The sequence below is a fragment of the Labrus mixtus genome, chromosome 12, assembly GCF_963584025.1.
Source record: "Labrus mixtus chromosome 12, fLabMix1.1, whole genome shotgun sequence".
In the NCBI taxonomy this organism is placed as follows: Eukaryota; Metazoa; Chordata; class Actinopteri; order Labriformes; family Labridae; genus Labrus; species Labrus mixtus.
The window spans coordinates 10,581,482-10,605,526 of record NC_083623.1 but is presented as its reverse complement, the minus strand read 5'-3'; the positions used below and the strand labels follow the sequence as shown (position 1 = coordinate 10,605,526).

The 24,045-nt window shown below is 42.7% G+C and overlaps 3 protein-coding genes across 3 annotated transcripts; all 3 read right to left on the bottom strand.

Moving 5' to 3' along the window:
- Positions 1–136: 136 nt before the first annotated feature.
- On the bottom strand, positions 137–7,932 carry tram2 (translocation associated membrane protein 2). The gene is made up of 11 exons (XM_061051933.1): positions 7,727–7,932; positions 5,886–5,949; positions 5,518–5,627; positions 4,649–4,765; positions 4,473–4,531; positions 2,943–3,027; positions 2,659–2,729; positions 2,351–2,455; positions 1,992–2,135; positions 1,155–1,312; positions 137–1,048 (listed from the first exon to the last, which is right to left on the bottom strand). The coding sequence occupies exons 1-11, from the start codon at positions 7,844–7,846 to the stop codon at positions 972–974; spliced, it is 1,110 nt and encodes a 369-aa protein (XP_060907916.1). The 5' UTR covers positions 7,847–7,932; the 3' UTR covers positions 137–971.
- Positions 7,933–8,099: 167 nt separating this feature from the next.
- Positions 8,100–13,669, bottom strand: xkr5a (XK related 5a). The gene is made up of 7 exons (XM_061051929.1): positions 13,417–13,669; positions 12,154–12,337; positions 11,804–11,988; positions 11,488–11,700; positions 11,079–11,248; positions 10,730–10,841; positions 8,100–10,258 (listed from the first exon to the last, which is right to left on the bottom strand). The coding sequence occupies exons 1-7, from the start codon at positions 13,547–13,549 to the stop codon at positions 9,324–9,326; spliced, it is 1,932 nt and encodes a 643-aa protein (XP_060907912.1). The 5' UTR covers positions 13,550–13,669; the 3' UTR covers positions 8,100–9,323.
- Positions 13,670–14,562: 893 nt separating this feature from the next.
- prdm1c (PR domain containing 1c, with ZNF domain) lies at positions 14,563–23,459 on the bottom strand. Its single transcript, XM_061051927.1, has 7 exons — positions 23,232–23,459; positions 21,588–21,845; positions 20,036–20,155; positions 18,831–19,083; positions 16,021–17,030; positions 15,783–15,911; positions 14,563–15,429 (listed from the first exon to the last, which is right to left on the bottom strand). The coding sequence occupies exons 1-7, from the start codon at positions 23,256–23,258 to the stop codon at positions 14,878–14,880; spliced, it is 2,349 nt and encodes a 782-aa protein (XP_060907910.1). The 5' UTR covers positions 23,259–23,459; the 3' UTR covers positions 14,563–14,877.
- Between the last annotated feature and the right edge of the window lie 586 nt (positions 23,460–24,045).

Sequence of the window (24,045 nt, the reverse complement as noted above, 5' to 3'; positions counted from 1 at the left end):
AAAAGTTCAAAGGAAAAACATTTAGCATTTTTTTTTAAGTCAACCTGCACCACACCATTAGGACTGGTAAAACTTGTGCATGTGTCTGTCTCTATTTTCAACCTGACAATGCCTTGTTTCATTACTGCAAAAGATCACCAATTAAAAATTAATTTTAATATATGAATAAAATGAAAATATAAAAACATGTAGAAAACTCACAATGTAAGAGTTAAAAACATATTTCAGAAAAAATGAATTATTTAATAAAGTAAAGAACAAAAGAAAAGAAAAACACATGGAATGACATGCTGTAATGTCCATCATACATGCTCAATGATTATGTTAAGTGACCAGTGACAAATATAGGATTTTTTAAACAGATACATCATTATGAGGAGCCCAGGTCACCACTCTATGATTCCTGCCCTGACAGGGCAGAGTTTCTGTTAAGGTCGTGACACACTGAGCTCACATCTTATCATTACTTCTTACAATGACATCATCAGTAACATGTTTCTGCTCCAATAGACAAAACTAGAAAACAAGCGAAGCTGGCTCAATGGCGAGAGCTGAAAAACAGCTGCAACATCAGGCAACACTACGACCGATACAGTACTTCTGAATGAGGATCAACACATTCAACACTGACACACAGCAACGTGCGCCGCACACGGTGTTCACTTTACATTTGAATCATTATGCATAATGGTGCTCCTTAGGGTGGGATAGCAAAACTGTGTGGATGTATAAAAAAAAAAAAAAAAAATACTGATATGATGAGAAGAGTAAATGTCTTTAGGGCTCGAGTGATTCCTGTGGATTTTTTCGTTTTTCCAGCATTCAAGCCAAAGTCTGTAGCGACTGAGTCCTTGTAACATCTCAGGACACACTCGACGAGAAGCTCGGTGGACAGCGTCCGCAAGCTTCCTCGTGCTGAGAAACCTCAGCCGGGGGCCAAGGCTTCTGTTCAGGCCAGTCACTGTGATATCTTAAGGGGATTTGAGCTTTTTGGTCCGAGGAGAGGCTCCATTCTCAGCTTTAAGAACTCCGTTTTCATGATGACCAACTACAGGGAGGGACGGAGGTGAAAAGTCAAGATGAATGTTATCAGAATGATATTATCAGAAGATCACATCAGTGTGTATTAAAATATGGATGGTGTTGTAACTCACGCGAGTCTCTCTTCAGCGGCCGGAGGGCTTGTTTTGTGGCAGTCTTCTTGCGAAGAGCCTGCTCGTGTCTGAACTCCCTCCAGCGTCTCAGCTGGAAGCGGATAAACTTCCAGAGGAGCCAGGATTGAGTCAAACATACCAGCAGTAGAACGGTCATCCTGAAGGGGCCCCAAGGCAAGAAGATTAGTGTGAATGTGTGATTTGGGAAAAACAGACTTGACATTATGTGCTGAATTTTAACTTTCTAGCACCTGGTGTGTTTGAAAAGAAGTCTGAAGGATATTCTTTGAATTTGTCAGGGTTTGACAGCAGTTTTCTCATTTGCAACCTTTGCTGCTTTGTTTAAGAAAATCTGCTAATTCTTTCTCTTTTTCTGCCCGGGTGAGAGGTCTGCTGTCACATTTGATCACAAGCAGTAACACTCGGTGTTTAAATTGGAGTCAGTAAGTCAAAATATATCAACTGATTATAGGAATGACGATTCAGAGATACCTTCAAAGAACATTTCATATTGTGACTGAACATGGAGTAGGTTTTTGGAAGGTTATATTTCTGATTCTGACATTTGAACCTCAATATAAGGCTTGTGTAGTGTTGTTTTGTTGTTGTGTCTGAAGAGTGGTTTTCTGTCAATCAGTGTAAAACATCCTCGACAACATTCACAAAATCTCTGTAGTAAAACAATAAAACATTCAAAGTCAGCTCTTTCCCAATAAACTAGGCGACACGGGTATTTTTTTTTTTTTCTACATCAAAGTCATTACAGTAGCTGTAAAATATAACAGCAGCTCCACAGAATGAATCTTTGTCCTCATATGTGCACACAGAGTTCAGCACCTTATCAGTACACTGTTGAAGTTGCCCGTCTCCCAGTCCAGCCCCTGGTTCTCAGCTCGAGCCAAACCAAACCCAACGGCCAGGAACATCAGGGTCAGAGTGGCCATCCGTGTAAACACGAAGCTGACCGCCCACAGGTCAAACCTGGCGCACAACCACACACAAAGAAACAAAGAGTCACAAAGGTTTAAAAAAACAACAACAACAAAAAAAAAAGGATGTGAAACAGCAGCTGAGAGAGGAGGAGAGACGAGCCAAGTGTGCTTTCAAGTTAAGTTCATAGCAATGGAAATGTCCTGATTTTTTTCTTTTAATCAGACAAAAACAGCCCAACCATGAAGTCCAGTGACAACACTTACATTTTCTGATGGTTCTCATCAGTGAAGTAAAAGAGTCTGGCAATGTGGAAGCCCAATTCTGACACATACTGAAGAAAGAGGAGCACCAGACCCACACGACTCATACTGCACGAGAAAGAAGAGAGAAGGCCGGTGAGACGTGTGATTTAAAGACAATAATCCGTGTTTACACAGTATTTAGAAATCAAAAACCACATGGAAGAATCTTAGCAGTCAAACAGAGCAATTCCCCTTTAGCATTTTTTCTGTTGCTTGCATTTCCCTTAACAACACTTTCCATTCGCAGGTTTCTGCTGCTGGATGCTTACTTTAACAAATAGGCTGCAGAGATGTGCAGCAGATAGAGGCAGATGTACTGCAGCTGCCGGGAAATCTCCTCCTGAAAAATCAAACAGACTATTAGTGAAGGTGCAACACTTTTAAATACTGGTTTCTTTAGTTCAGAATCACCACAGTGTAATGCAGAAAAAACACACACACACACAATCTCACACACACACACACACTCTCTCTCTCACACACACACACACACACAGGCAGCTTATCTAGTCACACTCCAGAGCTCCTCTGGTTCCCAGGCCTCCTTACTGACCTTGCGTACTTTCTGGAAGTAGAGCTCTGGCAGGGAATGGAGCCAGTAAGCCAGCTGAGTGAGGTAGAAAAACTTCACCTGAAACCTGCAGCACAAACACACACAGACAGGAAGGAGGAGGAAGAAGAAGAAGAAGAGGCAGGGCGGAGAGAAAGTCAGAGAAATACATACAGTACATTCCCAGATTTGATTGGTATCTATTCACTATATGTCAGTGTTTTAAAAGAAACACTGACGCAACATAGTTCAGAGAAGACACAGTTTGACTGAGTTATTTTTATTCCCCAACTTGAAAGAGGAAATCACGTTTCCCTATTTGCATGAACGTTTCTGAGATCATGCATGCTTAATGTTTTGGCCCTGTGTGCAAGCTGCATGCAGCACGTTTTTTAAGGAACACTGCAGAAATAAGGTCACGATGAGGAGCTAAGAAGTACAAATATAGAACAAGAGCTAGATAACCAATCAACCAAGGCACGCAACCACGGCCCCCAAAACCCCTACACTGATCTGTGCCAATCATTACCTCCAGTTTTTGATTCCTAAGAGGGCTCCTACATGATTCATAAAAGGACTCAATCTAGTTTCATTTATCCTCATTATATTTAAGTTTATATGAACAAGGTAAAGTCACAAAACGTTGGTCTTTAAAAGGAAGTGATACGTTATACATTATTACAGATAAATTAAGCCCTTTAAAATGTGGCTTTTTTTTTAAAACAGCAGACATTAACAGCGCTCCAGATCAACAGTAACAACTTAGCAAAGTGCAAGTGTCCTATATTGTACAGTTAAATAAAAATAAGAAGAAGAGAGAATTGGGATTATCAATTCAGAATTTGTATTATTCTAAGCAAATATGCAATAGCTACTCAAATGTGTCAGCTCCTTAGATTTGTATGATAGTAAACTGGAAACATGAGTTCTCACTGGAGTTTAGGGGAAAAAAAAGAACCGGATTTTTTACGTCGACTTTCACTTGAGAAACTGTGAGGGAACTTTTCTTCATGAAAAAACAAACAGAAGTAGTATAACCATGTACCTTTAACCAAGTGTATCTTTCACTGAGGAGAAAACTAATTTAAGACAATGCTCTATACGTGTAGCTGTACTGCCCTCCCTTCCACAAAATGATTAAAAATATGTATTATTATTTTAATCAGAATCAGAAATACTTTATTAATCCCAGAGGGTAATTATAAGATAGATCTCCGCTCAGCTCGTGTTGTTGGGTTCTTGTGTTGCCTAGGTTCTTATGATGGTTCTTGTGATGGTCGGGTTATATATGTCTGTTGGGTATCGTGCACTTTGGGTTCTTTTCTGTTGAATTGTATTTAATTATTTTTAGTATTTTGCATTTGTTATGTTCTTGCTGTTGCTAATGTTCTTCTATGTTTGGTTTAGTTTGCTTTGGGTTTTTTTTTTCTTGTTTGTCAAAGCACTCTGTAAACCTGTGTTTTTAAAAGGTGCTATATAAATAAAGTTATTATTATTATTATTCTATATGGTAGAGTAAAACGTGAGTCATACCTGAGGTGAAGATGGGGATAGTTTTCCCAGAGGCTGCTGGGATGCAGGAGATATCCTTCCTGAGATCAAAGATAAAAAACACACTTGAAGCTGTCCTTTATTAGAGTGTGGTATGCTTTTAAATGTGACCTTCCCTTCACCAGACAGAAGTCCCCGAGTACAATATGACCACTCACTGTAATGAGGATGTAAAAAGTCCACACACTTGACACCAGGTGAAACACACACAGCTGACCCGACTCATTGAACTTTGTGTTCTTGCTCTTAGAGAGGTGGAGGCGCCGGTTCACTTTCTACATTATGAAAACAAAAAGAAACACAGATCATGCAGTGAACGCAGCTTGAAGCAGTCAGACTGGATGGCATGTTATCTCTGTCATTGTCATGCTTGAGGAAGTGTCACAGTAACACGAATAACTAGGGCAAGAAAAGACGACAGGCGCTATTTATAGCTGCCGCTGAAAACCCTCCTCTGAAGAACTATCCTGTTCAAAAAGACGCGTCTGAAACTGCGCTGATGGAGCTGAAATAACATCATCATTCCTCCTCGCAGGCCTGTTTCTAAACAATAGCACACAGGCCCAGACTTTGAGTTGGTGTCACATTCCGATCTTACTTCCTGCTTCCTGGTCCATCAACTTTTACAGCCAAAATCAGACTGGACTGCTGTCGGATTTAGCCAGAAAAAAAAAAAAAAAAAAAAAAAACTTGCATGCTGCAGTCATAAGTGAATACTGTATTCTAAGGGTCCATCATTTCTGACAGCTTACATAAAAGAAATTAAGCGCCTGATATATGGTATAAAGAGATCATGTTATATTGTACAATTGCAGTTATGTATTTCAATTAAATACTAAATAATCTATTTTATTTTAGGCGCATGAATTCAGATGAAAATATGGGGATGAGGACAAACATACAATTTTATAAACATGGAGAATCAAGTTTCTGATCAAAAATGAATAATTCACAGTTAATTAAAATGACGTTTGTATTGGAACAAAATAATGAATCCCTCATAACGTTGCAGTGACTGTATACTCACATCCAGAAGATACTCCTGCACCACTGCATGGAGGATGATGGCGATGAAGAAGTAGAAGAGGATGGTGGCACCATCCTTCCAACCGTAATGGTACAGCGTCACCTCGCCCTCTAAGCACACACAGGAGTGGTCACACACACACACAGCTTGTGTTTGCAATAACAGGCATGTTCAACAAGTGGAAGCACTGTAAACTCATTTTGTCTATCACAGTTCTATAACACTAATACAATAATGTAACATGCAGGGACAGCAGCACCAGACGTGAAATGGTGAAGTGTGTGAACTTTTCAGAACGGGGTAGATTCTGTAGTTCAGAGAGTGTGAATTCAAATGAATATATCAAGGAATCAAACTGCACGGCATACCTGGTGACAGTGTGGTGACATTGTACTGAGGCTGAATGAAGAGTATGGCCGTCTTGGCTGTTGCCTGGAAATTAGACAGCATGGTAATTGGCAACATATTTCAGTGTCAGTTTATTTGAAGTGGAACTCAAGCAAGAGGTCAGTGATCAGAGTGTCATCATGGGTCTGTTGGATTGTGAGATCATCATTACAGCCTGCTGGGAGCAGAAAATCTAACTGCTAACAGAGCTAAAACATTATTTTATTTTAAGCATGCCAGAGATATGCAATAGACCAGTGTTTTCTTACTTCTGTAAAGCTTGTAATCCATAGAAAATAATAGAGAAATATAAAGCAGTTTAACGTGTTTTTAATCTCAAAAGACAGTCTAATATATATGACACTGAAGGAAACAAAAAAGATTGACAAATTCTCCCCACAAATGATCTGAGCACCCATAATTATCAAAGTTGTTGTCCAGTTCACTGATGATAACAGGACAAAAGGGTGTTAACTCTACAAAGGTTAAATGTTCAAAGATTAACAGAAAGTGCCACATGCCTCTTTTTTTTTTTTTTTTTTAGGCTAATTGACGTGTGAGCGCTGATATGTAGCCTATATATTTAAAAAAAAAACCTCTGGGAACCATGGTGATAGCTTTAAGACCCATCTTTTATGACTTGGGACTTCATAAGGTGAGTGACACCACTTAAGGGACCCTGTTGGTCCCCTAGCCTCAGTTTGGGCACCACCACTCAGTTGGTTTTCCTGCACTGTAGTCAGCCACAGGTGACCTGTCAACGTCAAAAAAAAAAACCAAAAACAAATTAAAGGCAAGCTGTAGCACTGTTGTTCCTTTTTTCCGTACCAAGAAAAATGAAGGAAATACCCTTCTTTATTTTTCTCTCGGCCAGCTGTGTGAGAACTACCCAGGTTCCGGATTGAAAGTTCGCTATAATGCAAAGCGCATTCTGTGGATATTTATGAGACACCTAACTCATTCATCAGCTGAATGTCAGTGGGGGGGAAATCCCTCAGGTCAAGGTAGTCTTCAGTTCAACTGAGCACACAGCAGCCAGCAGAAGTGGCTCAGAGATTGAGACGTGGCAGTTAACTACGGCCATTAAGCTGGCAACAAAAAGTCAAATGGCTTCCTTCGTTACTTTTCAAAATAATACCTGCGACGGTCCAACAAATACGGAAACCCATTCTCGGCAACAAGCGTGTGCTTTTAATTTGAATGTCGAAAATCTACCAACTTCCGGTGTCGACCAGGCTTTTTGTGGTAACTAACAAATCTCTGAATCAAAATGTTGCAGCGGACTGTTTGATGGAAACTGGAACGAGAGATGGTCAAAAGGGTAAAACGTGAGATTTAGTAAGCATATAAAAGATACACTGTGCTGTTTTTGGAGTGGCCACTTATGACTCTGCCAATATAAAAGTTGTTAGGAAAGAAACAATTTTCGCAACAACTAAAACCGATAAAAAGTATCCAAAAAAAAACATGTCGAGTTGTTTTGTTATACCAAGCACCTTTCAGGTTTAACTTTCCGGCGCTGTTTGAAATCATTTAGCTACATTTTACAGCGAACAGTCACATTTATGGTTCACAAAACTTGTAAAAAAAAAAAACTGCAGCCACCATATCCGCGAAACTTTAGTCACTTACAAGGCTACAAGTTACAAGGCTTGGATGCAGTCAAACAAGCAAACATTTTTTTCCACGACACCAACTTATTTGATGTAATTAAGAATCGACTAAGCACCGAGATACATCTTTGAATGTGCAGCGGGCTTGCCATCTTAAAAACAGCTGAGCAGGACGAGAGGAAGAAAAGATAATCCTGAGTTCATCTCACCTCAAACATCAATCCAATCAAAATGAAAATCACCAGACTGAAGACGATGTCGGCGTGGTTCTGAATTAAGAATTCCTGGCTGAAGAAAGGGTAACTCTTGTTTCTTCGGCGAAATGCCATGTCAACTCAATGGTGTTTTCCCTGCTATTTTATAAATCTGAATTTTTCTGACTACGAAGTTCAGGAGTTAACTTTCTCACTGATCTGCGCATGCGCGACTTCTTAAAGGGCAAGTGCCATAAATACCTTCTTCCGAGGCCATTGACACAATTATGGTAATGCGTTCTTTTCTGACTTGGCAAAACAGGAAACTTTCAGCATCCCAACTTTCAGCATATTATTTTCAAATAATAACAAAGGGAAAGGATTCCAGTCACCCGAATAAAAAGGGTATTTATTGCTCATTTAAGCCACCAGTGGCCTTTCACTTCACAGTTCAAAGTTGAGTATAGGCAGTCAACTGGCTGCAAGAGAAACCCAGCAACACATCACTGTTTTGTTAATGGATTTCCTCCCTTTTTACAGAACAGCAAATAAGCAAAAAAGCATTTGTCCCCTAGAAAAAGAAATCAAGATAACAAAAAACATTACGACAACTACTTCAAAAGCGTTTTTTCCTTTCGTCACACATAAGACATTTGAAAGCTTTTAAAAGTCAGTGCCTGAGACATGATATTTTCTCCCAACATAATGTCAAGTCAAAAAACATTGTATTAATTACATGGTCAACATGTAAGTAAAGTTAAAACATTGAATATCACAGCTTTGCCAGGTTGACACATTAGCCCCTGCGTAATGCAATGTCAGTTGACATGATTATACAAAAAACAGCATATTGTTCTTTAAAAATTGGGATGGTTTTTAAAACGGGAATACCAAAAAAAATCACAGCAAAAGAATTATCGTACAGTAGATACTTGTGCTTTTTAATAAGTCAACAAAGCTCTGGCTCACACTCAGATACTAATGTTGCAGAGGTCAAACCTTTCTGTCTCCTTTACATCGAGACTATTCCTCCATTTACACGGCTGCTATGAATATTAAAATGAGTAGAAGCTGTTGTGTATATAATATAGAGATCCTCATTTGTCTGAATTATAAAGACGCAGCACATTTCTAATGATATGTGTTGACATATCTCGTCGCTACTTCTTCAACATCTAATTCCACCCCGGCAGAACCTGTGCTTCTTCTTTATGCACAGTGTTATTATTGAGTCTTAAATTAATTGCTGCCAAACGATTGAAAAATGTTTTAATTTGATATCAGGTAGAAGGTGCGTCTGAGCTCTGTACACCACGTTATTGGCCAAGTAGCCTTTATAGCGTCTTCAAGATGTCTGATGAATACACTGACGGTTTCATTTTTTGTTTGTCCGGCATCTAGGCAAAGCAGTGCGTTTCAAAAAGTCGTCGAGAAAAATACAGGCTAGCTTAGCATTGCCCCAAAACTGTTGCATATGTACACCTTAATGTGTGCTGAATATATCGACATTGAAAGGTGAATCTTCTTCTGGCCAGCTAATCCTACTGCGCTGAGTCAATAAATCAGCCTTCCAAACAGCTGGTGGTCTCCTGTTCAAGGCTCTCTTTTGATGCTAGAAGCTATCTTCCTCGTCTCTCCGGGACATTATGAGCTGCCTCCTGGGTCCTGTGAGATGAGGGACACTAGATGGGGAGTCGAACACTCCAGAGTCCAATCTAGGAGTGGAGGTACAGCGTGGTCCGACACGGCCCATGAGTCCACGTACATCTCTGTGAAGGGCTGGATCGCTTGGTATGGAGTTTAGGTGTGTCCCCTGTTCAACACTGTCCCGATCCAAGCGGGGGTTACTAGCGCTGCTTGGAGACTGAGGATCAGCGCTGAAGTATAAGGTTGAACTTGACTCTGTTGGACAGAAATAAGGTTCTGGACTGTCCCCGAACACAGACTTTCCCTCTGGTGAGCTCCGTTTAAAATCGGACGTAGGTGACTCCATCGGGCTCTCCATCTCCAGACTGTCATCTTCCTCCTCAGGTTGCTCTGTTGATGTGGGCTCGCTCACACTCTGGAACTCATCTTTACAGTCTGAGAGAGGTGCAGGGCCTTTCCCCTGAGACTCAGAGGTGGAGATGCCCTCACCCCCTGCCGTGATAGTCATGCCCTCATTACTCTTAAACTCTTGGTTGTACTCCTCCAAGTCCAGTATGGCTGCCGCTCCGCCGGCTCCATATGCTCGGTTTATCTTCCCCAGGTCTCCCGTTTTCAGGGCCAGTCGGATAAGGAGCCAGTGGTGGTGGTAACACGGGCAGCAACTGTTAGCCTGGCCTCCGCAGGTCCCCGGGTGCTCAAGCAGAGATCCAGCAACACCTGAGAGCGAGAAGCTTCCGTGGTTTTGAATGGAGGTTGCGGGCAGGCTTTTATCCCCGAGAGAGAAGGAGGACTCCCCTTGTTCTATGCAAGTGCTGCCCATGTGGTTGCGGTTCGTTCCCTGGGAGATCTCTGTGGACTTTGGGTGGAGGAATCTGTAGTATAGGACCAGAGAGGTAGCACCTGGGAAGCGGGGAAAAAAAAAGTTTATGAAGCAATTTTCTTAGTACAACTGATTATCAAGTTACGTCTTCTTTTATTTTGGTATTTAATAAATCTATCCTTAAGAATCTAGAGCTCAGTGTTGTTGGATTGCTTATTGTAGTTTTAGTGACAACATTAGAGATGACCTTTTGTTTACTATCATGTTCAACTAACCCACAAATAGTTTATTTGATACCACAGATTATGTTTGTTCTATCTCTAATTATTAATTGTTATAAAACAATTATTATTAAAAAAAAATATTTATTAAACAAGTAGCACTCCAAGGACAAATAAGTGTCATTCCTTTTTGACTGGATTCGATTGCCTTTGGTGTTGTGCAGTGAAACTATGAGCCGTTTTGACAGCGACGTATTTGAGCGCTATGCATGAAACAAAATCAGAGCCGTATCTGTTCCAAAAGAAAAAAAAGCGCAGCTAGTGACTCACCAAGGAGAAAGCTGCACAGCACTGTGGTTGGAAGGGTCATGCTGTCCCATGATGCTTCACTAAGGAAGTCAGAGGCAGCCAACAGCAAAGTGGCGTTCTCTACAAGCATGAACTGAAGAAGAAGAGAAGGACAAACCATCAGTCATTAGTAGTCTGCTTTACGTCACTGAAAGCAGAGGACGAAAAGGTGAGGATGACGATGCAAACTACATCCCCTGTGCAGGGTACAGCTGCCCTATATGTACTGTATGTCAATGAGGCAGTGCTCTATGTGGAACACAAAACAACATACTGACAACAGGGATCAGAATCAAGAGTCAAACCAAGACTACATTTCATCACATCTTACTGCATAGAAACTGGCCATGCGGAAGCGTGACGGTCCGTCTTTAACGTTGAGGAAGAGGAAGACATGGACAAGCCCCATGATGGCGTTAAAAGCTCGCCAACACCAAGGGCCGTTGCAGATGTCTGGTTGCTGTGAAACCAGCCAGAAGGAGGCCGTGAGCCAGTGGAAACCTGGAGGTCAGCATAAATATAGACATTGAGGTACAGGCGCATTAGAGGACGCATGTGTCGTACAGCAGCTGATGTATAGAAGTGAAAACTGGATTAATAAGACAATTCTGCATCAATGAGGATAATTCAATCATTTCATTTCAAACTGATATTTGCAAGTGTGTGCTATGTTTCAATATCTGCATCCTTTCTCTTTCTCTTATAGACATCAGTATCAGCCCATGGAGCCTGCTGCTTACCTGCTACACCACAGACCCACCAGTTAAAGACCCTGGCAAAGAACATGAGGCAGGTGACCCTTGCACCCAGCATCCCAGCCCTCCACACCAGCTGGCACAGGAGGGCTGCCGGAGGCATGGCCAGGTGGCCTGGTCGTATCAGACAGCAGGCTCTGCTGTAAAGAACCAGCGCCCAGGAAATAGACAGCACACACAGGCCACAGCAGTAGGCGACTGAAGGTAAAAACCCAGAGAGTAGGATATGAAAATGATCATCTCTTTTTCAGACACTACAAACAAGATGTAGATATGATTTCTAATGGTGACATCTGTATACCTGGGGACATGATGCCCACGTCAGTTGACATCACAACATATGCCTGAAGCAGGCTCTGAGGGAGCGTGAGGACGAGGGCCTCCAGCAGCCAGAGAGCAGCCACATCTGCCTGCTGCATGACCGCAGCTCCGAGATCAGCCACCGAGTCCTGCATGCGGAACACAGACCTCATGCAGTCCCACAACCTGCCAGAAGAGGGAGACAGAGACAAAGACCAGAGTAGGGACAGAGTAACCTCCAGGTGAAGGTTTCAATGACACTATGATAATAGATTTTTTTTTTGTATCTTTCTATTTACAGAAATGAGGCAATGTTTTCAATTTCAAATCTGGAGTTTGCTCTGATCTTACCTTTTGAATATGCCCAAGTGCAGTATGTGAATAACAGAGAGGTAACATCGTCTGTCATCACCGTCATCATAGTACCATTTCACACTTAGCAGTTGAACCGCTGTACCCGGTAGGAAGAGGCCCAGAGTGAGGCCCGCCCACTGCGTCTCCTCATTCCAAAGATAAAACCCGATACAGTAGATCACTATGACACACACACGCAGATACAGAGATGCACATGCAAGGTGCTGTTAGTATTTTGTGTTTTTATGTCAATGTGTCAATTATTTATTATTGGTCAAGCAGTTTTTAAAGGAAAAACATTAAAACCCAGAGTTTCAGAGTCCCTTAAGAATTTGAAGCCCACTTGCATAGCACCTTAAGTGAATTGTCATTTAATTAAGGGGAAGCTGTTCTAACAAGATGATGCAAGGTCTGTCTTAATTAAATACTTAACGAAAGCCTCCAATGATGTCCCTGCAACCACGATGTGAAAATAATGACAAGAAAGAGCATCATCTCCCTAAATTGATCATTTTCAATTACGCCTCATTTTGTCTGTTAACAGGCTGACTGAAAGGTGGGGTCTATGGCACAGGCAGCACGATATTTTATGCCTCTGGGAATAGTAGCTGAGGGCAAAGTCACACTTTGTACTCATGCAGTCACCTCATCCCCCTCCCCCGGTGTCCTGCCCTTGCCCCATTGATCTGCTTAGTCAGGCAATCATCACACCTGAGAGTTCTGCAGACTTTGTTCAACGTAGACTCCAGATGTGCGCGTTATTGCCATTCCAAATAATAATAATGATGATGATAACATTAGTAGTGATACTGATGTTAAATTAATATTTAAAATCTGTTTTGGTAGGTGGGTGCAGGTGTTCTGTCCACAGGTTTCCCCTTTACTGCAGGGGTTAACTGTATATTTAATCATGTGACCCTACTGAATGACCCTCTTGAGGTCCTAGAGCCCCAGTTTGACACACCTACCTAGCCTGGCACATGCAAATAACAATGTATAAAGAGGAAACTAGCTTGGTTTGCCATTTCAGCAGTATAGCGGTAGTGCTATTGCATCACCGTTTGAATTGTTTCGGACCTGCTGCTGGGTAACCTCCAGCACGAAGCATCATGGCTGAGCAACAGCAGTCTCAATTATTACAGCCTATGAGAAATACTCACACAAAAACAACATTCCCCCCCGCCCTGTTTTCACATTCACTAATAGCCTACAACAGCAGAAACAGCAGCCCGGTAGAGGTGGAATTCTGTGCCCACTTACGAGCGCTCCGTTCGGCCACGATAACCAGCGCCGACATGCCGAGCAGCGCCGCCTGGCACCACGCTATCCAGCATCCGCTCCTCCGGGCCGCCGAGGGCATCCTGCGGACGACCGCCCCAGCAGCGTTTATCATGATATGGAGAGGTGGGAGAGCGAATAGACCCGTGACATTATCCTGGGCATCGTTTACCCCCGGGTACGTCCGCCTCTCTCTTCTTCTCCCGCTGCCTGCCCCCCCGCCGTCAAAAATACATGACGTCACTGCGCGCGCGGTGTTAAAGGGGAATGAGTTTACCAATGGCCAACTGTAAACAGCTCACCTTCCCGCCACCTTGGACTGTAGGGCCTATATTCGTCTTGTTCTTTGAAAAATAATTTAACTCCTTAAAGCCCCTATTTAAAGAATATCTGACAAATCTCTTGATTAGACAATACTTGATATTTATTGATAGCTACAAGTTTAATTTATTCAGCAATGTACTAACAGATCAATCATTTTCTTTAATTGGTTGCTTGTTGTCGTTTACGGTATAGCTTGTGGGCTCCAGGGTAGCTGATATACATCTGTGACCAGATCAGGTGTTTCATCATCCCTGAAGAAGGATGCAATGCAAGTTATAAATAGCCTCATCATATTGCCACTTAAAACAATTGGTAACCTAATACTCTTTCTAGTAATTTGAGGATCACAGAGGATTTTGCACAGTGTGGCAGGCCTTTGGCAAGAAAGTGTTATATTATACAATCTTTTTATGTAGCCTTTCTGCACAGCTTTCATTCTTTCCCCAAATCAAAAAAAAAAGGTCCCCTTTTTTTTATAGCTTTTGTTTTATTAAGAGATGTGCTACTTAATTTCCCCCCTGATTAATTCTGCTAGAATGTGGAAACTTGTGTACAAAATGAGCAGCATTATTTTACCAATAAGAGATGGGGGTTAAGATTATTGTAGTTCATGTTTTTTTTGTTTTTTTTACCAGACTGAAGAGTTTACACATAAAAAAGCAAGCGCTGGATACTGTAGACTTCGTGCAAGTAACTGAGGTTTCCTCTGTTATTGTTTTGACCTTTATCCCACTGATACAACCCTTACCAGAAACTATTACGAACCACACCCGCAACAAAACACTGAGACAGTGAAACCACAAATAACGATAAACACTTTTATGCATTATCTCATGTTTAGTTTATAAAGATTTCCCAGAGATACAAAAAATAACAAAAAAAAATGTCTACAGTCTCTCTCTGTTTAATATTAGCAACAAAATAAATTAACAAATGTGTATGAATGAAACCTATCAAGTCACTGGTCCCAGGCCATGCTGGTAACGTCTTGATTCTTCACATGTTAAAGCCTCTGTAGAGTATGCATGATTGAGATTAGGGTCTTCTTCAAATAGGGCAGTAACACACAGCTGCTGAGTTGACCTGTAAGGATTATATGGTTGGATTAGCAGAGCTGTCTTAGGGCTCTGCTATGCAGCCTGACTCCAGTTTGATGTTGGTTGCATGCAGAGGTAGAGGGCTGCCATGATGCAGCAGCTGTACGGCCTTTGCTGATTTGTACATGCTAAGCTTGCTCTCCTCTCTGGCGCCCTCCCTGTGGCCAGACGTATGAAACTCCATCGTCTTAATTAATTCAGTAACATTCCCCTTGTCCATCTCAGCCTCTGCAGCCATGGCCTCAAGCTGCTCTGCCGTCTCACTCATGTCAAACCTCTCAATCTCAGAGTTGACCCGGTGTAGCTCCTCCGGGGTGTGCCTTTGGGAAGCCGACGGGGACAGAGGGCAGAAGCCTTGGAGGTGAACCTGGAGGCTGCAATGGTGGAGGTAGGCACAGGGGCAGCGAGGACACCTGTGAGGTCGTTCCCCGGTGTGGAGGCGTTTGTGCAGCTTAAGGTGGACGAATTGTGTAAAACGGGCTGTGCAGAGTTTGCATTGGTATGGCCTTTCACCTGAATGTAGCCTCTGGTGGGTCTTCAAGTTACTTGTACTACTGAATCGCTTATGGCACACCTGCATCAAAACAGAGGCAAGGAGAATATGTTTAGGAATCAGAAAAACGGTGTACATACTAACATAAAGGAGGACTTGTGAACATTATAGTAATATACTATTTTATCGTCAAGAGCAGCTTCAGACTGTCTGTAGAGAAACGCAATAAATAATACAAGTAAAACTCAATGTAATATGTTGTATTGCTATTTACTACTATATACTCCATATTTCATGTCTGTATGCTAACAGTGCTAACTGTGTGCTGACTTCAACTAAATATTTACTCCACAGTCATTTGAATAAAACGACAGATCCTGTAATCTGTGTTCTAGCTGTTCCCAAAATGACCTGAGTTTGAACGGTAGCCATACCTTGCACTCATGAGGCTTTTCTCCCGTGTGAACCAGGTGGTGTTTCTGCAGGTGGGCCAGCTGAGTAAAGTTCTTACTGCAGGTCTGACACATGAAGGGGCGCTCTCCGCTGTGCACTCGCAGATGAACCTGAGGATGTATGTCAGAGATGAGTGGCTGGTCAATTTGGTAATTCTCTAGCATAGTTGTGCAAGGCAGTTTGCATTAACTGTACAAATATGATGAAGAAGGAACTAACCTTGAGGTTGGATAGCTGCCCAAAGACCTTTCTGCAGACGTTGCACTCATACCGGATCTTTCCATTTTGCCTTGCGAGGGGGTACGACAGGGTTTTGTAGCCAATCATCTGCCCAACGTGTTTGGTCTTCCTGAGGTCCATGGCATCATCTGTGTTGCTCTGAGTAGCAGAGGTGGGCTTGGAAGGGAGGCAGTCTGAAAAGGCGGCCATGCCCACTGGTGGTGAGCACCCTCCAGGCGCAAGAGAGGGCAGTGCTCTGCGACTGTGCGAGCTGATCATGGATGAGGCACTTGATGTGGCAGGCATAGCGAGGTCTGCATATTTAAATTCTCTTAGGTCATCCGAGGGGATCCTGAGGTAGTTTGTCCTTTTGGATATGAGGTGTTTGTTGTCTTTGAGCTCCCTGGTCGGTGAAAGAATGAGGTCTTGTTTGGTGTTGGATAGTGCAAGTGTCAAGTCTTTGTATCTGTTGGCCACAGGATGCAGGAAGTGTGCATAATCATTTAAAGGCAGTAAAGGAGATGGGAGTATAAGGTGGGGTTTCAGTCGCTCACTGTAGAGAGGGTATGAGTGAGGTAGGATGCTGTTAAGGCCAAGTGAGTAGTGAGGTGGTAAATATGGAGAGTGCCTCAGAGCAGGGTGAACCTGATCAGCCACAGAGGACTCTTGGTAAGATTTGGCTGCGACTGGTCTCTGACTGTGCTGAAAGCTGAAGTGCAAACGGGAGGAGGAAGGACTACACAGAGCTGGCCTTTTGGGAGCTGGAGGGCTACAGGACGGCAGAGATTGCAGAGGGACATATCTATGGCCATGGATGGATTCTGAGTGTGGCTGGACTGGGTAGACCACTCGGGGACACAGGGGAAAAGCTGCTGAGAGGTTGGTCTGAGACAAAGGACTGTCTACACGTGTAGCAGAAGTCTTCAGAGGTTTGGAAGGCTCCTCTCGGAGGATTTCAAAGACGCTGTGTCCTCGTTTCACTGATGTCTTCTCCTGAGCTTGACTCGGATCTGTGGAACAAATAAACAATAGAGGAATGTTTTTAGAGCTTCTTGCTTGTATTTATATTCACGATCATGTTTTCTTAATTCTGAACGATTGACATTTGTTTTAAATGAAACAAATAAAATATCTTGTTATTATTAAAATGTATTATTACTTGACCCCTCCCCTGATTATGCAAATGTTTTCAACACACAATCCCACCTCAGTTAATACTGACTAATATGAGCTATGGACACCAAAAGATGAATTATTAGAATTATTTTATTATGAGACCTGAAGTGGTTTCATTTTGTTTTGCAGACAGCCACAGGTGGTCACTTGACGAGCTTCAGTTTCTTAAACCTCAGCATTGGAGTCATTTCAACACCATAGGTTGTTGCTTAATCAGAGAGAGGTGACATTTTTTTTTTTTTTATTTGATTCATAGTACAGCAGGCCGGACACTGACAGTATCATCAGTTAGTTGAGTGACACATAAACCCGTGATCACTGAATGATCATGCACACAAGTTCCTTGTCGACATCACCACACATCCTTACTTTCAATCAATTACTGTGTGTGTGAATAAGTGTGTGTGTGTGTCTGGGCCATGTCACCCAGACTGTCCCTGTGAAAGTGGACACCACATGTAAGGAATTGTCTTCTGATCAGCATACTGATAGTGCAAAGTTAATGGTTACAGCATGTTATTTGCATTAGGGTCTTTCCAGCACAGGACAGGATACACAGTATAAGAAACTACTTTTGATCTGAAATGGACTAATGGACCGCCGATTTCAATCATGCATATATAATCATAATAGATGCTTAATGGAGAGAAAAAAATGCAAATTGCAGCATGTCCATTAACCTATTAATTAGGTTTACTTTTTTCAAGGAATTACACACAACTCATGTTTCTATAATCTGGATCCAAATCTGTATTTTTCCATTGGTTTAACTGGCTTGCTACAGAATAGATGAAGGCCATGAGTTGACAAACGAGAGGAAGACAAAATACAGGAGTATGTATGCTCTTTTCACCTACTCGTGGACACAATCAACATTAACCCATGCAGACACAGAGCAACCTTTATCTTCTATGTGTGCTACCCATCCCCCCGCCCTTTTGAGAGGCTAGGTTCCAGAAAACAAACAGCCAACACTCAGTGAGATATCAATCTGTCAACAGGTCGCCTTGTCAGGAAGTTCAAGTAGTCACTGGAGCGCTTCCTACCTCTCTTCCTCCTTAAGAGCCAAATAAATAAGGGGAGTCTTGCCAGAATGCTGTCAGCACCTCAGGCAGCCTCTTGTTGTGTGCGCTTGTGTAGAAGCGTGCGCGGAAATGAGTATTTTGGTGTGTGCATATGGTCGCTCTGCTAGTATGTGTGCTCTTTGTGTTTGTGAATAAAAACCAAATGCTTTGTGTGTCAAAGATCTGCCAGCTGTGTTTCTGTGTGGAGTTTTAAAAAAAAAAAAAAGGGAAACTGAAACATTACCTAAAGTCCTGAAAATGGTTTCGTCTTACTCAAGTATTATGACTATACCTGGAGACAGACCCTCTCTGCTTTCAGGACTCTACTCCTCTTCTTTGTGGCCCACCCAAACAAAAGGGCTGTGGGTGTGACTGAGAAACTTCTTCAAAGAACCACAGCGCCAGCCGACTGACACAAAGAGTGTGTCAGTCGGCTGACGCTTTGATTAGGAGGTTTACTCGGCAGTGACAGTATGTCTCAGCGTGAGCTCAAGAATGGTTCCTGTTGCCTTAAGGTGTCCAGAAACACTCTAGTTATTACTTTGCATCCTACTTCTACTTGACACTTACCAATACTGTCAATGGCCAGTTGTCCCAGTGGAGGGTAGTTACAGCGTTGGGCGAATTCAGGGCAGTACCACACTAGAAGCTCCTGACCTGGCTGAATTGGTTTAATGGTGTAGAAGTAGATCTCCAAACCGTTCTGGCAGGCCACCAGGTTCTGCTCCTCCACGGTGCAGGCCGGGTTGACGTAACGCATCCAGTTGCTCCGCTCCTCTTTCAACCCGTCCAGGATGTGGTGTAAATGCCCTTCAGAGAAAACCTACAAAAAAAAAGATAAGAAGTATTGAGATAATTCCGTTGGGTCAAAATCATGAGGTGTTCTGCATCTGAAACCGGGGTGTCACAGGTTTCCCTATGCCTTTATGGTAAATACTATGAGAACACAGCTGACATATCTGCGACATTAGTCATGCTAAACCTACACTGAGCAAGAATTTCACCGTATGACTGGATTGCAGAGTTGGGTTTACTATCACGCCCACTAATTCTCTCACCTTTGTAGTGGAATCATCACTGCATCTGCTGAGCTATTACGAAGCTATTTTATTTTAGCTGACTTAAACAGTTGTTATTATCAAGGTCAGGTTCTTTTTACTCTCTGATCTGCGAAGCTGTGCTGTCGCTTGAGTCATGCCTGTAATGTCAACAGGTCGTCTGTGTTATGGCTGATGCAAGCCTTGGTTGGGGGTTGCATGATTTCATGGTTGCTGACTCTAAACTGTAGACTCACAAAGAGCGCTTGTGTGTAATGGAAGACGTCCTGATGCTGCTGCTTTAGAAGACAACAGTTCTCAGGCTCAAAGCCACTTCCTCGCTTAGTCAGTATGAGAATTGTGAGTCTGGAGAAGTGCGGACATGTGTATGGTGTATTTACTGGCAGTGATACCACTGCCGAGAGAAGCGGAGAGAGAGGAGAACCGCTGCGTCACTGAAACCAAACAGCTGTGTGTGTGACCTCAGAAAGTCATGAAGGGAACTGGCAAACACACTGATACATCTGATCGTGTTGCCTTTCAAGAGACTGAAGCACTGGTGAACAGAGTTATACTTTCACAGGATGTCAGACATTGACCACAGCTGCTTAGTTGTGCCAGGCAACAGCCACGGCAGTGTCTCCAGATGGAGGTACAGGATGTGAATAGTTATGAAATACACACAGCTGAATTTCCCATGCAAGCACACATCCAGAGACCCACATGAGTCTTACTTACCCTCCAAAAGTACTTCCTGTCAGCATCTTTCAGAAGAGTTTCGTTGGTGTAGCTTTCCCCAACCAGAGGACCGAAACGTGTTCCCTTAGGAATCACCTCTTTACCGGTCACCCCATGCACCTGTTTGACAAGATGAAAATGAAATCATCAAACGACAGAGTAGCTCACAAATTGGAGGCCTGAGCAAGCTCCTGGATGTCAACTTCTCATCTGACTCTTCATGCCCTGCTTGTTTCTGGGTGATTAACACAAATGATCAGATCGGTCCCCTGAGAATCGCTTAAAGGGACAGAACATCCAAGCAGTTACTGGGATTATTACATACTGGGAATCATGGCAAATTGTCCATGGAGAAAAATTAAAATGTTGCAAGGCTGTGACAGAATGCGTACCTCCCTTCCCATGCTGAATAATTCATAAGTCAATCGCCCAAGTTATCTTTCGTTTCGACCACCATATTAAAGTTTCACTGCTACTCTTGTTGTGCGCGCTGCAGGTGTGAAACTCAGTCCTGTGTCTCGAGCCTCCGGGGTGTGGAAGAGAGGATAAGGTGTCATGGGCACACCCTGACCAGTCAACTAAACCTTGAGCTCTGTTAAAAAAAAAAAAAAACCCTGGAGCAATGGAAATGTATTCTCTCTTTCATCTTAGTGTAATACTGGCATGGGGTAACAGCTTGATGAACCGCTGCACATGCTTTAGCAGCAGAGTTTGTCTCCGGTTTATCCTGCTAGTTCTACCCCCTGCTTTCATAGGCTTTGTCTGAAGGCTCTATTTGAGGTGCCCATGTGTCACAGGTTAATGTAACATATCCTGTTCTTCATGTCACCCAGACTGCAGACAGACTTTATTAGAAGGTCAAAGTGATGGTACAGGTATTTTGCTGCAGACGCCTCTCTTACTTCCTCTGATCTCACCTGATTACCATCTTTCATCTACAGAGGCTCAACCCCCGTCTCGCTTAAAGAAATCTAACGTTTCCACCGGGTTCATCTTTTATCATGCATTTACCACACTGCCCTTGTCCATCCAGTTAAACATAAACTCTCCTCCGCTATTAATCACTGTCACTGCCCACATACTTGATCCTTAATGTAGTTTATGGCTTTATCCATAAGGCGGGTCCCAGTCCTGGCGCCCCCTGTTTTATGGTGTAATTGTGTGCTTGGACAAAGGGTTGGGAATCTGAGGTGGCTACTAATCATTGAGACCCCAGGCTGTGTGCCTACTGAGAGACAGGCCTGCCTTCGCTTTGCCTAAACACATACATAGCAGAGAGGAAAGGCCGAATTTAGACAACAACATGTCAAGTGCTTCCCGTCTGAGGATGGATGAGTGGATGACAGGATGTTGGAGTGACGCAAAGAGTCTGCAGTTATTTCAAAACATAAACAACTACAGTAGATGTTTATACCACTCAGATATATATATATATATATATATATATATATATATATATATATATAGATATTATGAATCTTTTTCCTGCTTTGCATTAGTAGTTTTTCTGCTGCTCAAAACACAAACAAGGATGGTCTTCTTTGCCGCATACCTCTGCAGAGTCGTGGGAGCATTTCAGGGCCAGGTTCCTGGGCAAGGATCTCTCAGCTCGCGTCCAGCGCTTGTTTTCAGACTCCTCTTCAACTGGTTGGTCCTTCACAATATAAGTGCACTTTTCCTCAAAGTGTTCCTCTCTCCATGATGTCATGTCTACATCCTGTGACTCTGGCATCGCTGCTGTGATAATCCCTGAGCTTTGCAGCGATCTCTCTGAGGTTAGCATGCCTGTGGTGCACTGAGAGGAGGAGGCCTGCAGAAAAAGATGGAGATATTAAGTAGGGAAACAGAATGTTGTCATTCTGTATTTCCTTTAAAAAAAATAAAAAAAATATGGCTGTAGTTGATTAAAGACATATTTCCATTTCCCTTTGATGTCACATTTTAAGGGAAAAACAGAGACAACACAAACAACAGCTGACTTACCAAGGGAAGTCAAGTTTAGAATGGAGTTCAAATTAGACTCCAGAGTGTGAGATATGACACAGAGGAGGCATTGGCAAGTTTGGGGATGTTAGGGAGAAAGACACCCAGCAGGAATTCTAACTTTCCCATCAACTGGTCCTACCGGACAAACAAACTTCAAAGAGAAACCTTTCGTGCTCACTGCCCTATCGCCCCCACTGTCCCATACATCCTGTGACTCTCTGAATCACAACCCCTGGGCTATAAGGGAGGTTCCTGTGCACGTCATCCCCGGTGCAAGACCACTTTCACAAGGAAATCAGCGCTCGCAGTGAATCGACCAGACTTCCTCTAAACTGGCTGAGACTTGGCTCTGAGCCAGATCAAGCCTCTCTTTCTTTTCTGTCTGTTCTCTATACGCTATCTATCCGACCCCCCCCCCCCCCCCCCTCTGATGTCAGAAAGCTGGGCCACTGACAAAAAGTTTAATTCTCAGATTGAGGGGACGAAGCATTGAAATAGTGAAGATAGAAAGAAGAAAAGACGCTGATAGGAGGGACTTGTGATTAAAAGACAATGCTGATACGCTCAGATATGTTCCTCACAACTTCCTTTCACATGCTCATCAGTTTGGCTCCAAGATCGTGAGAGATGAGGTTGATTATATGTGGTAAACACTCTTATGTGAAGTGAGGACAACTTTAAGTTGAACTGAAATCCAAACTAAAAGTTTGAATGGCTTAAAATTGAAAAATCCTGCAATTTCTTTTACAAAGAAATAATAAATTAGATAGCCTAAATAGAAAGATTTAAAATACTCTTTGGCTGTTTGTTTATTTTTCACAAATCCTGCATCTAAAAGTTCAGATGTGGGGATTACATTTCACCCCATTTTTCTCTGAAGTGTGTCCCTACAGCTGACTCGAAATGACTGTTACAAGCGTGACAGCTCACAGTGAAACCCTTGAACTCGATGACACAGCATTAAATATACCCTGGAAATCAAGACATGACTCAAAGTTGTACAGTTGTGGCTCAAACGTGGCCCCAACATGTAACAGGTTGAATTTAGAAAGCCCTCTTTACCGTTGTCATTTCCAGGATGAGTTTGCAATACAAAAATATAGAAATATAGACAATAATCAATTAAGATGTATTACTTTTAAATATTTAATATTTTCTATTTCAACATTTTTTATCAAACAATGATATAAAGAGGATGTTACACACTTACTGTGAAGCCTTGTGAGGAGCCACACATAGGGCAGGCTGTCAGTGCCCTCCTTAAGAATTTCTGTGCAACCAGTATCTTTTCTCCGTGTCTCGTCCTCTCTCGCTCAGTCTCTCACACGACCTCAGTATCCTGTGTACCTGTCACTGCGCGACTGAACACTTGAGTGTCTGACTCTTAGCTTCTTGCATGGGAGGAGGGAAGGTGAGCGTTTGAGACAGAAGAGAGAGAGAGAGAGAGAGAGAGAGAGAGAGAGAGAGATACACTCCCTTTTCCTCTCCTGCTCCCTCCTCCCCTTTGCCCCTTGACTCCTCCTTGGAGAGTGTTTTTGTATGTATTTATGTGTGTGTGTGTGTGTGTGTGCGTGTGTGTGTGTGTGTGTGTGTGTGTGTCACTCTCTTGCCCCCAGGCGTGAGGCTTTCTCCAGGCAGGGGGGGGGGGGGGGGGGTGCACTGGCTGTCACACAGCTATGTCCGGATCAGACAAATACATCTTCATTTTCTGACAGCCACCCACTTCATCTTCAGGCATACCTGTGTTGTGTTCGGAAGTCAAGGGCACAGCAAGGAGTAGATGAGATCATGCTTGTGATTAGTGAAGCAGCTTTTTGGAAAGTTTTTTTTTTTAAAGATGTCATTTCAGTTCAAGCTTGGGTTTCAATAACATTCATTCAATAAAAAAAAAGTCAAATTTAAAGGTGCACTATGGAGTTTTAGTAGAGATGTGAAAGTTGGAGAAATTTACAGATTATGTGGTAAATGTTCATAACTCCATACACAAACTGTCCTCAGAGGAAAATTAACTCTCCTGGTAGATT